A 13,542-nucleotide genomic window follows, 5' to 3' on the forward strand; every position below is an offset into this window, starting at 1 on the left:
TTGCTGATCCTGGTTCTGTGCTGCTGATCCTGGTTCTGAGCTGATCCTGGTTCTGTGCTGATCCTGGTTCTGAGCTGATCCTGGTTCTGTGCTGCTGATCCTGGTTCTGAGCTGATCCTGGTTCTGAGCTGATCCTGGTTCTGAGCTGATCCTGTTTCTGAGCTGATCCTGGTTCTGAGCTGATCCTGGTTCTGTGCTGCTGATCTTGTAAACATTAATGATGGAAAACACAGCTGGATAATTAAGTATGCGTTAACACTGCATGCTGTTCAAAATGTCCGGTTTTTAAACTGAACAGAAGGAAGAAAATCTGCTTGTTCTGCTTTTTTATTTTCAGATATGAGAAGATGAGGAGGTTTTGATGGATTTGTAGATTTATCTGGGCTGCATTTGTGTTTCTTCAGCTTGAACCTGATGTGTTTGATGGATGCCGCTGCAGGAGGGGGGGTAGAGCGGCTGTATGTTTTCTATTCACCCTTACAGATGTTTTCACATCCACCTGAATAAGATGTAGTTGCGCCACTGGATAAGTGGGTTGAAACCGGGTCACTGATGATGACACTGATGGAGAGGAAGAACTCCAGGATTGTTCATGATTAGAAAAAGCCAGGTGTTTCTCTCTCTGCCTGCTGAGAGTTTTAATGTCGTTCAGGAACGTTTTGATTCTTTTGAACGGCGTTGAGCCGCGAACGAGTCTCATGGTGAGAACTGTTCTGTTATTTACGACTTTGCTTTCTTATGATGCTCTGCTCACAGCTAATATTGTTTTTAATTTATTAAAATTATTTAATCAGTGAATAAATACAACAGATAAATACAAGAGATGGAACAGGATGGATCATTTTATATTTATTGGTGCAGAAGAAAATTTTTGTTTCTGCCAAATCAAATCAAATCGTTTTTTTTATTTTATTGTGCTTTTAAATTACAATTATCCTAAAATGTTATTAATGCACAAACACTTGGTAGTAAAATAACTTATTCTTATTTTCATTTATTTGACGTCATTAGAAACCTTAAAATCCAAACTTTCAGAATCTGTAAATAACTCAAAACGCCTCAAGTCGGTTCGTTCATGACAAGTCATGAACGAACCGTTTGACCAGGTTAGAGTCCTGGTCAAACGGCGTTTTGACTAAAGTTCGAAGGGTTGGAGTCCCAGTTGACGGCGTCTCAACTAAAGTTCTACAGCTCTTTATTTCTCTTTCTCACTGTTTTTATTTAATTATGTAAAGCACTTTGAAATGCCTTGCTGCTGAAATGTGCTATACAAATAAAATTTGATTGATTGCTTGATAGAATAAGTGAGTTACTGATATTTTAATGTCAGGTTGTATATGCTAAGATGTTAAACACATTTTAAAGGTGTTTGTTAAATTGGTTCAGTGATTCTCAGCCTGAAAAGAAAGAATATTCTTCACTTTATTGGAGTTATTGTTCATGGAAATGTGCATTCAGCAGGAAAACGCCCAGCTTGAATGTTTTTAATCAGCTTTGCATTTTAAAACATTAGAAGTCATTTTTTGAGGAGAGTTATTCACAGCTACAGGTTCAGCAGAACCTCAGGTAGAACTGGTTTATTATGAGATCATTTTTGGCAGAAATAATGGCAGATGATGCACATTTCTAAAAGTCTTTGATAAATAAATCTGTCCTGTTTTATCAAACTGCTTCAGTTTCTTCTGCAGGAGAAATTTGATTAAAAACATTTACAGAAAGAAAACATTAGGATAAATACAAAGAACTGATCTGATGACTTGAATAATAATAAAATAATTAGAAATATTTTAAGCAAAATGGCAGAAACGAAGCATCACATGTTCGTCTCCTCGGTGACGTTTAAATGAATTTGATTGACTTTGTAGAAAGTTTGACCAGTGATGTAAGAAGTGCATCATTCTTCGATGCTTTAAAGACTCTGAACAGCTTTGATCTCATTTTTGGCTAAAGGGTTTTTATTCCTGCAGAAGAGGCAGACTACATCCGACTGCCTCCCAAAGCTTAAGTCTTGCTGGGAATAAAGATATTAACTCTGAGTTTCTGAAGGAGAACTTTATTATTTTATTCCATCTGTGTGTCTGAGCATCGAGGTGCATTGATGTTTCACAGAGAAATCCTCCTCAGTCCTTCCATCTACAGATTTAATTTACCTTTTATGCACATAAAAACCATGCAGAACTGCTGCTACGTTGCTCCATGTTATCCGGTTTCTATTTCTTTCTTTGTGCTTTTGGTCAGTTTGACTTCAGCTTCAAGGTTTTGGTTCAGTTTGTTCAAATTTCTGCTGTGAATAAAAGTTACTGAGTTGATTCTGCACATCCTGGTTCTGGTCCACTTTCTGAATGATTGAAGATTATGGAGTTTATCAGGGCCATAAGGTTTGTACAAAATGAAAGAAAATGAAAAAAGGTGTGGAATTGAAAAATTATTTTGAAACTGAAAATAAACCCTTTTAAACTGAAAAGTAGTTTCAAATCTTCTTTATTTGAAATGTTTGTTTTCCTGTTTCAAATCTTAAAAAAAATATTTTTTTTTCAGTTTCAAAATAATTTTTCAGTTTTCAGACGCACCTGACAGCCATGATGGGCCTCAAGGCCAACGGCTCCAGTCTGGTTATGGAAGCCTGGCAGGGACAAACCTCAGAACAGAGTGGGATGGTACTGAGAAGAAGCTGTTCTTCCTGTTCTCACGTTTCTGGTTCGTTTGGAAGCTGTTTGTGAAGCCGATGCTTCGGAGAAGCGACTGCAACGTTTCTGCCTGAAAGGCCACATGTGCTGCTGCTCCTCTTTAAAATGAATACATGAACTTGGCTCAGCCTCCAGGTGCTTCGGTCTCGCGCTCTAATTGCTGTAATGACTTTTCCTCCTCTGTTGGAGGTTTTCTTGCTAAATGCTGATGTTTATTTGAAATATTTATTTCAATTTAAGCCTCTTATGTTCTTAAAGGGCCGGTTGAACCAGAAGGTATAAAACTCTTTAACAAACTGCAATAGTATTAATAAATAGCTGTGTGTGTGCTTGATGATACTGATTTAAATACTCAACATGTTTTCCCTCCAGAATTGTTTTCATGATTTACTTTTGATTTTATGGAGATAAATCTGAAATATTTCCACCCATGTATGACAGTAAATGTGATTTTTCTTTTATTGATTGCTGCATCGATCAGACTGAGGCAGCAGTGGAGCAGAAAGAAGAAATGGTTAGCATCTGCTAACAGAAGGTTTTTGACTATCGTTTGTGGAAAATTACCAGTAAAAATATATTTTGTGTGAATTCGCAAAACATTGGAGGGATTGATTGTAATTTGGCAAACAGAAAAAAACAGCTTTGATTTGATTGATGAAATATTTAAGCACATAAAGTTTTATTTCTTCGTCCTTCTGGAGTCTAGAGGGCCACATGAAAACTTCTGGTGGGCCGGATCTGGCCCTTGGGCCCTCAGTTTGACACCATCTAAACCTTTTTCCTCTGATGGTCAGTTTTCTGTCGCTTTTAAATGAAAAAAGCCAAAACTAACTGCATTGTTTCTTGTTTATTACAGTGCTGTGTAAAACAGCAGCTGCTGGCAGCTTTATTAAATCTTGGTGATGAATCTTATTTAGTTTTCATCGTTAATGAAACCACAGTGATAAAATGAAATGGTCATTCCTGCTAACTAGCACCATCTGCAAATCCAACATCTCTGCTGGCGTGTCCATGTTTCATCATTACTCTCCAACAGAAGAGATTATTTTTAATCCGTGACACTCAGAGAACGAAGTACAGGAACTACTGCAGCTTTGAACAAATATGTAGAGTCTGGAAATATCTAAAATATGACCTCTAATACAAAGAGTTTTTACATGCAAGTCTTATTTGAAATATTTTTATGTTGTTTTTTTTAAATAAAACATGATGCTGCAGTGGCAAAATAGATGAAAATTGGAAAAACGGACCATAATTTATAATGTTCCTGTAGTTAATCGAAGGAAACGAAATGAAATTATCCCTCTCATCATTTTACCTTCAGGAGGATCTGTGCCTTAATACTTTAAGCACTAATGTTTTTTCCTCCTGATGGTCCAGTCGACCCGGTTCTACTGGAACCAGAACTCCATCATCCACTCCACCTCCAGCTGCTGTGGCTCTGAGTCAAACCAACCTGTTCCCCTCCTGGCCTGTGGGGGCGCTGCACCAAGAACCACTGATGGAAACGACACAGAAACCATATTTACCCAGAATTAGCTTCTTGTTCATTAGCTCGTTGTTCATTAGTAGCTTGTTGTTCATTAGTAGCTTGTTGTTCATTAGTAGCTCGTTGTTCATTAGCTTGTTGTTCATCAGTAGCTTGTTGTTCGTTAGCTTGTTGTTCATTACCTTGTTGTTCATTAGCTTCTTGTTCATTAGCTTGTTGTTCATTAGTAGCTTGTTGTTCATTAGCTTGTTGTTCATCAGTAGCTTGTTGTTCGTTAGCTTGTTGTTCATTACCTTGTTGTTCATTAGCTTGTTGTTCATTAGTAGCTTGTTGTTCATTAGTAGCTTGTTGTTCGTTAGCCTGTTTTTCATTAAATCAAATCAAAGTTTATTTGTATAGCACATTTCAGTAGCAAGGCATTTCAAAGTGCTTTACATCATTAAACACACAAACATAAGCTAGCGGTCGTTAGCTTATGTGAATTGTAGCCTTGGATTCCTGTTGCAGCTGCTGTGGCTCTCTGCTGCTGTAGCTCATCAGCTTCACGGTTCACATTGTTGTGCAGAGACGTTGTTCTGATCACTGAGATGATTGGTTGTCTGAACTTCTGTTTTCTTTCCGTCATTTGAAGCCGGTCTGCTGATTCTCCCCTTTCTCCATCGCTGCATTTCCTTTAGAAATGTGCAGAAAACTGTGTTGATATTCTATTAATGTAAACAAATACAGTTTTGCAATTGTGGTGTTTCCATTACATAACAAATTAAACTAAAGTTACACGTGAACAAGTTGAATAAGTTATGTGATAAGTCATTAGAAAACATACCGCACCGTCACTTCCTGTCATAGTTTCTTCGTAGCTTCCACCAGTAGTAACATCCGGCTGCTGGTCACATAACATTATGTGATGTGAAAAAGTGTTTTCATTGCAGTTTTGTGAAATAAACTAATTTCAATGCACCTGAAAAACCTACGCAAAAACTTTATTGAAAAATGAAATTGGAGTGTTTCCATGACGTAAATCTATTTTCATACCAGCATTTCTTTATTGCCTTCATTAGTTCTTTGTAATGTTTCTGTTTGCATTGTATATTTAAACATAAGCCTGTTTCCGTAGGACAGACTGTCAGATATACTGATCCAGATATTCTGAAATTCATAAAAATGGAAATAAAAAGTAAACATTGAAAGAGAAAAGGCTGAAAGCTGCAGACCCTGTTCAGTCTAACCGGTGGGAACGAGTGACGGTCTGACAGACTGACACCTTTGGTATCTTCTGCAACCACACAGGCGGAGGAAGACGATGCAGAGAAACCAGGATCGGGCAGAACGCGACGCTCCCACTGGCTCTGTTGGATCAGGGTGAAGAAGTGTCTGTTTGAAACCTGAGCGCAGGCGGCGATGTTCCTGAAGAGACGGGCGTCAGTGTGAGGCGCCGCTTAGAGCAGCCGAGTGTAGAGAGGCTTGTTCCAAAATGGGCCAAGCACCGTTTGGGGGAACATGGAGTGATTGACAAAGGCCATTTATTTTTTACCTTCTGCTTTTACTGTATTTGGGAATACGTTAACCAGTGGATATCTCTAATGCATGACTCTTCTCAATAGTTCAGCTTAAAAATGCATTTAAAATCTCATCTGTTCTCAGGATTGCAGTAAAAGAGCCTCCAATGCAGAAACTCCAACTCTAGTCGGGGAAATCACTCACAAATGAAACTTTCTCCATCCTTCCATCGCTCTTTTGTATCGTTTTTAAATACTCAGCAACTTGCAGGGAGGAAAAAAGCACGCTGAGCGTGAAACGACTGTCGGAGTGGAACTGCGTGTGTCATTTGTAACTGTGACAGTAATCCTACCTGGAGAGCTGCAGAGCAGAGAGAGGCGTTACAGAGAGCAACGGCTGCTTGTCTTCATTTACGCTCCAGCTTCACTTCTACTGGAGCCGCAGCCTTTTAAAAGGACGGAGTCACTGGGACCAACCCAGTGATTGAGGCTTTGGTCTAAATCATTACTGACCAGGAAGCTAAAGTAATTCAGCCTCTGTCTTCCTGTTTTAGCATTCTCCTGGAAATGCATTTCTGCCACCTGCAAACCAACCAGATGTTGAGCCAAAAGGTGAAGGTCTGTGACATGTGGGGAACCCCAAGGCTCAGTCCTAGGACGCTCCCATTGGCTCAGGTTTAACAGGAAGTGGGATTAGCTACCGAAGCTACACAGATGATACACAGCTCATGATGTCACCAGGTGACCTTTGAACCCACCCCATCACTGAACAGATGTGTGGATGTGCCACAACGTTCTCCAGCTGAACAGAAACTGAAGTTACTATAGAGGAATGATCTAGAGTTGTAGATCTAGAGTCAACACACAGCTTCAGTTGTTACAGCTGGAAACTAGAGATCAGGCTGACCTCTGACCTCTGACCTGAGCCTTCAGAGCCACATAAAGCCGGTTCTAAAGTGGGCCTTCTAGCAGCTGCACCACCCAGTTCTACAGTCTTTCACTGAGATAACAGACTTTAAACTACTGGTAGTTTATAAATGACTGAATTAAAGACTGAAGATCTGCTGCCGTTGGATCAACCTGCTGGTTCTGGTTCTGCTTCTGCTCTGCATCTTTTGGTCACAGTTGGCTTGTTGATGGATCACCTATATGCCAACTAACTAAATAAGCAATTCTTATTTAATTCAAGAATTGCTGAAGAAATATGAGATTAAATCTTTTCTTCCTGGTTTCGGTAACTTTGCTGCTTTACAAGCTCAAACAATGAATAATTTATCCCTGAGGAGAGATTTTCGTTTAATAAAAAAATGCTCCATTTCTTATTTAAACAAAGTGTGCTTAGTGGGGCCAAAAGGCTTTGAAATCTTAAAGCTGATATTGTTCCTGATGACAGCAGCTTGAAGGAGAACTCAGATCTCTTACAGTTCACTTTGTGTTTTCAGGGAATTTGATGCTCTAAAATTCAAACTGTTTCATTTGATCAAAATCTGAATGTTCTTAAAGGGCCGGTTGTGCCACAATGTGTTAAAACCCATTAAACTGTTAAAATATCAATATTTTAACACTTTTTCACACTGATCAGTTCCTCCAGGATTTGGTTCCTCAGATTTTGTGATGCTGATCTAGGAATATTTACAAGGAAATTTTACGACGTTTGTCCTAATGTTTGATATTAAATGTGACTTTAACTGAGGCAGCAGTCAAGTAAACCCAATGTTTTTGGTCAATTTTGAGAAAAATTAGCAGTAAAAATCAGAATTGTGGAGATCTGATGAGTTTGAGTGAAATTTGTTTGTGAAAAACCGAAGGAACTTATTGATGCAACCTGGAGTCTGCAGGTCCACATGAAAAGCTACGGCGGGCCAGATTTGGCCCCAGGACCGTTAGTTTGACACATTACACCATATCTGTGTCTGTTAATTTGACACAAATAAATAAAGTTTGTTACATCAGTCGACCATTTAAAACCACAAACATTACAAAGTAGAAACAGTTTCCAAGTAAATGAACAACATTTGATTCCTGAATCAGTAATAAACTCTGTCAGAATATTGTTTTTGTTCATAAAGAGCTTCTCTAGGATAACTAGATAACTGATATAAATAACTGAATTTCTGCAGAACTGAAACGGTTAGTGACAGATTGTGCGGTATCATTTTGTGCTGCAGATTATCCCTCCTTAGACCCAGATGTGGTTTTGGTGACACTTCCAGTCAAACCTGAAATCCTGCATCTGCTTCCAGAACCGGACCAGATGTGTTTCTGACTCCTCCTCGCTTAGCAGAACAAAAAACGTTTCTGTGTTTTATAATTAGACATAATCACATCATTATGCACAAAGATCGATTTCTTCTCCTGGCTTAAGAACAAAATTCATTCTAAAAAATTGGTTTCTGTTTTGTATTTTGACAGTTTTTACATCAATTTGATAGCAGGAACGTCTCAACTTTGAGCAGCGGTTTCTGGAATAATAACCTCTCAAGGTGAATTTGGCCCCAGGGCGTTTGCAGTAAATGACAGATTTGGACAGAATGTGATATATTATAACTCTGATCCTGCACCTTGTCCATTACTTTGAACGTTTCCCCACTAAAAACCCAACACAACGTGATGCGAGAAGTCATGCACATAAATCTTCTGTCTCTGGGTTTCACTGATTTGTCTTCATCAAGCAAACTTTATTAATAAAATATGGAAGATTGACTTTATTTGTGTGAGTCTTCTTAAAATAAATTCCTCATTATTTTTAACTTTGAATTAAAATAAGTCCTTGTTAAATTAAGACTTTGTGCAGCTTCCTTTCAGTAATTATTCTTCAATATGTTTGTGTTTCTGGTCATCCATGCGTTCCTTATGTAAGCTTTCAATGGGATTAATATTTTTACCTTGTGAAAAAGCAGCTTCTTGCTTAATGACCTTAATTTAATTCATCATGTAATCAGGGGTCAAAGTAACTGTAAATAATCTGAGTAAGTCATGCGTAAAATACCTGTGTACTACTAAACGTAATTAAAATATTTTCATATTTGGTGTAACATAATAGTGAGTACACGGTTATTTCTCATTAGGAAAATAAATTAATTGAACTTGTTGGTCAAACTTGGGTTGGACTTTCCATCTCAGATATTAGACCTCAAAAACCCGACTTGGACAAATTTGAGATTTGACTCCAAAAATTAGAATTATGTTTGTCACAATAAGCAATAAATCAATTAATTGCATAAATTGTATTATCAGGTTTTTTTCTAGCAAAAACTGGATGGTAAAAGTCTTCAGTCTGGTGTTTTGGTCTCATCTAGACGTTTTTTTGAAGGATAATTTTATGTACAGAAAATTCAGAATCCCTTTTGTTTGCTGTTTTTGTTGGTTTGTTTCTGCCATTACCGTTTTTAAATGATCTCAAAACAACAATTTCATCATTTATTGCATTAACATTTATCCCATAAAGAGTTAAACATTAACTTGGACTTGACTTGAATTTAAAACTTTAAAAGAGGAAATTCAAACTCAGTTTCACTTTATCAAAACTCTGAATGTTCTTAAAGGGCCGGTTGTGCCAGAATGTGTTGATAAAACCCATTAAAATGTGGGGATCTGTTGATTTTGTTGAGGATTTGTGAAAAGCTGGAGAAACTTATTGAAGTAATTCGGAGTCCAGAGGGCTACATGAAAAGCTGCGGCGGGCCAGATTTGGCCCCCGGGCCTTGAGTTTGACACGTGCTTTAAAAACTCGAGTTGATTTGGAAAAATGAGTTGCAGTTAAAGGATAACTCCAGATATTTATTTAATGCACTGACTCGTCCAAGTTGAGAGTAACTGTGAAACTAAAGAGGATTGGCATTTCTCCTTCTGTTTTATGACCTTTTCCTTGAAATTTTTATCTTAAAACACATTATTACTGGACTCTCTGCCTGCTGTCTTCTTGTTACTTCAACAAAAAAGTGGCAAGGAAACTTTCTAGCAAAAAGCAGGAGCCTGAATATGAATCAATCCCAGACGCTCTGGCCAAGTGGGATACTTTTATCTCCTGAAAATTGAAAGTTTAAAAGAGAGACTCATAAATAAAAAGCTCTGATGGGTAATTTTAGCGCATTATAAGGTCTGAGCAAAAACTGAGCAAGTCTGAAGAGCTACCAATGATTGTTCCAGCTTTAAAAAGACTCTTCTACAACTTTAATATTTTAATATTCTGCTCAAATAACTGTCTGCTCATGTTTTTCCTCACTTCTGACGAATTTAACATCATTTAGTGCATGCAGCCAGATCTCTCTGTGTGTGCATGTGTGTGTGTGTGTGTGTGTGTTTGTGTGCGTGCGTGTTTGCGTGTGTGCGTGTGTGTGTGTTTGTGTGTTTGTGCATGTGTGTGTGTGTTTGTGCATGTATGTGTGTGTGTGTGTTTGTGCATGTATGTGTGTGTGTGTGTGTGTGCATGTGTGTGTGTGTTTGTGCGTGTGTGTTTGTGTGTGTGTGTGTGCGTGTGTGTGTGCCTGTGTGTTTGTGTGTGTGTGTGTTTGTGCATGTGTGTTTGTGCGTGTTTGCGTGTGTGTGTTTGTGCGTGTTTGCGTGTGTGTGTGCATGTGTGTGTGCGTGTTTGTGTGTGTGCGTGTGTGCCTGTGTGTTTGTGTGTGTGTGTGGGTCAGTGCCTGGAGGCCAGCACATGAAGACAGTGACTGGCAGATCTCATTTGGGGTTTAATTTCACCAGCTCTCATCTATGACGACACGTTAGCCGCCGGCTAACAGGCTAGCTGAAAGATGTCCATGTTTCCTCAAAGTGATGTTTACATTCACAGGACTCATGATGTTTGTGTGTTAAACATCAATATTACATACATAATTTACATGAACAATTAAATTTCTCTCCAAAACCTGTTGGTTTTATTAATTAGACACATTTAAAGGCCTTTGAGCAGAAGGAAAACATTGGTATGTTAGAGATCAAAGTTATCGATTTATAGATTAATCCAAAGGTGATGATCTTATTGATCAACTAACAATTAATTATATTAGCGACCATTTTCTTAAAAACCTGTTTTTTCTTGTGTCAAGAGTTCTGATAGCTTTGCATAACATAAATGGTTAAAATTTTCAGAATATGATGAATTAAAGCAAAAACTATTTTTTTCAACTGTATTAAATACTGACTGAATAATCAGAAAAGTTTCTCTCACTATTAAACTGCATAGAAAAATGAAAAAACTATGAAGCACTTTATTCTCATCCATAGGCCCTTATAAAACCAGTTTTACATTATTAATTTTTCTATTTTTTTCTATTGTCAACATATTTATTAACCTAAATAGTACATAATGGTGTGAATTGAAAAAAGTGAATAATTAAATAGCTATAAAAATGAAAATGATTGACAGACAAGCTGGTGAAAAGTTTTTCATCCACATATTTTTGAAGAACTCAAACATTATGTGCAAAACTAACAAAAAAGAAAATCCCCATTTAAAAAAGGATTTAGAGTTCATCTTAACAAAATGCTCATGAACATGATAAGATAAATGTAAACAACTTTATAAAATGTAATATAGTGAAGCATCATTTGAACAAATAAACCTGTTTATGTAAGAACGATCGTTATAGCGGCTGACGGCTTCCCAGGACATGTCAGTATATTTTTAATTAGTCTGTCAGTTGTGTATTTTACAACTATCCACTGATTAAACCTTTTTTAGAATTAAGCAAACAGCAACATTCAGAACAAAAAGCTGGTTTGAATACAACTTCAAAATACTTGGACTTTTTTAGACATTTAAAAAGAATAACACTAAGATAACAGAAGCATTTAGCTGAGTTTTTGTTGTCAATCCCACTTGTATATCGTCATAAATTGAAAACACAACAGAAAGTAAAGTAACGCCGCTCAGCGCTCCCAGATCTGCGTTGACGCTTTGCACGTGACGTCACGCTCTCCGAACTCCGCCCATTCCGCCATGACGGACCAATGCGCTAAAAACAGCCAGGCAGTCAGAACCGGGAGCCTCACATCACGTCTGTACAGTTGCTTTCACTTTAAATGGTGACAGGGAGCTGCGCGATCAGCTGAATAAATACACAAAGATAGAAACCAAGCTTGTTATTTTGTTGTATAACTTTTAATGAGGAAAGATACGAGGCGATGGATAGCAGCTAAATCTAATGACTGGAAGCTCTTGGTGCAATCACGGATTAGCAGCGACCGCTTTTTACAAAGGAGAGAAGACTAACGTTGATATAGTTATCAACGTTAGTTATGGAAAAGGTACATCATTGGTAACCATGGAGACAGTGCCGCACCGTCCTGTAGCCTAGCACTTATGGAAAAAACTGGTTAGCCTCTCGTCTTTTGTACGTTTTTAAGGTGCTCCGGTTTAAGGGGAAACGCTGTTTATGACAGTGATATAAATCATGTGGTGTGAATTCAGGTAAAGTCGGTAATTTGATCAGATTACCGACCAACACGTCAGGGTCGGTTTCTAAGCTAGCTGCGTAAAACTTTTGGGATTCCCGCCGTTTTTGAGCCCAACCAGGTGAGTTACGTTCACAGACACGTTAGCTCGACTTGATCAAGAAGAAACCACGAAAAAACTGGACAAAACAACTTAGGAAAACATTTTCAGTCGCTCGGTCCTCCGTCCCCCATTTCCCGTCCATCATGGCGCCTGTGATCAAGTGACGCAGTTGCAAATGGTCAATAATGGAAAACAATATTTGGATGAAAACATGTTTATTGGAAGGTCAACAACAATCTGTTGAGTCTGTACAGCTAAACCCAAACTGACCAGCAAACAGAACCAAAGGAGAAAGACAAAAGATTCATCTTATGGTGGCCTTGAAAAAGACCACAGATTAAAAAGTAGAAATATAAATATTGCAGGAATTCACATTTATTGACAGTGTTGTGGCAGCTTAAAGTAGGAGGAAATAGCTGAAATTGCTCGATTTACTGCCGTTTCCCAAACTTTTCTTTTGCTTCCAGCCTTTTTTCCCCAAACTCTGCAGTCTCCATTGTCTTCATTATTTATCCCTCAAGTGTTCCTGCACACAGAAAGCATAACTTTATTCCAAAATCCAAAAACTTTCAGAACTGGAGTCATAAGTTTTAATAATACTGTACCAGCAGACACTTCTAGTGCAATGTCACTTTAGGGTTTTTTCCTTTATTGTCTAGATGACAAAATAATGAAAAAGGTCACCAAGAAATAGGTTTATTTCTGTAATAATTTAGACACATTTTTCTCAAAAGTATCAGTTTTTTTTAAAGGTTAATATTGGTTTCTTTTCAACCGCCACTGAAAAGCTGAATAATTTTAACTTCTAGCTTCATATTTTAATAGTTGAAGCACCAAATATACATTAATATACATTAATATACAGTAATAATTTATTTTACAGCCTTTATTTCTGTCAATTATAATTTTTTTGCTTGCAGTTTATGATGTTTAAAATTAGAACATTAAACCAGACCAATAAAAAACAAAAAACCTTTTATAACACAGAAATATGAGTTTAAGGAAAAATACATTTAATATCAGCCCAAACGTTATATTATGTATAGCAGATATATTCTGATCTGTGAAAGTCTTCATAGAGATAACTCACTAGAATGACATGTTTCCTACTTTTTTAAATATGAAAATAATACTTAGCTTCCCACTCGTTTACAAACTCACCTACAACTAAATGGTCTGCAAAATAAAACCTGTAAAAGAAATATCCATCTTCATCCAGTGGTTTAGAAGTGTTAGCTTTAACTAAAACATGTAGATTTAAACTGTAACATGACGCTAACACAAACAAACCCATGAAAGTGAGTGACGCAAAGTTTAAACAGCAATGTTTAAATTAAACCGTAGAAAGAGGAAATAAATCAGACATAAGGA

At 37.4% G+C, this 13,542-nt stretch overlaps 1 protein-coding gene across 3 annotated transcripts in view; it reads left to right on the forward strand.

The window, feature by feature from the left end:
• Positions 1 to 13,542, forward strand: part of fstl4 (follistatin-like 4) — a 192,228-nt gene that overhangs the window by 5,436 nt on the left and 173,250 nt on the right. Inside the window, exons 1-2 of one of the 3 annotated variants that reach the window (XM_016660948.1) lie at positions 11,655 to 11,724; positions 11,783 to 11,870. The exons of 1 other annotated variant lie outside the window; for it this stretch is intronic. In XM_016660948.1, coding sequence (XP_016516434.1) covers positions 11,697 to 11,724; positions 11,783 to 11,870 — 116 coding nt within the window. In that variant the 5' untranslated portion in view covers positions 11,655 to 11,696. Of the gene's footprint in view, positions 1 to 11,654; positions 11,725 to 11,782; positions 11,871 to 12,115; positions 12,190 to 13,542 lie in introns of those variants that run through there. One more of the 3 variants, XM_007572565.2, reaches the window with a different exon arrangement.

The sequence above is a fragment of the Poecilia formosa genome, unplaced genomic scaffold (genome assembly GCF_000485575.1).
Source record: "Poecilia formosa unplaced genomic scaffold, Poecilia_formosa-5.1.2 Scaffold304, whole genome shotgun sequence".
In the NCBI taxonomy this organism is placed as follows: Eukaryota; Metazoa; Chordata; class Actinopteri; order Cyprinodontiformes; family Poeciliidae; genus Poecilia; species Poecilia formosa.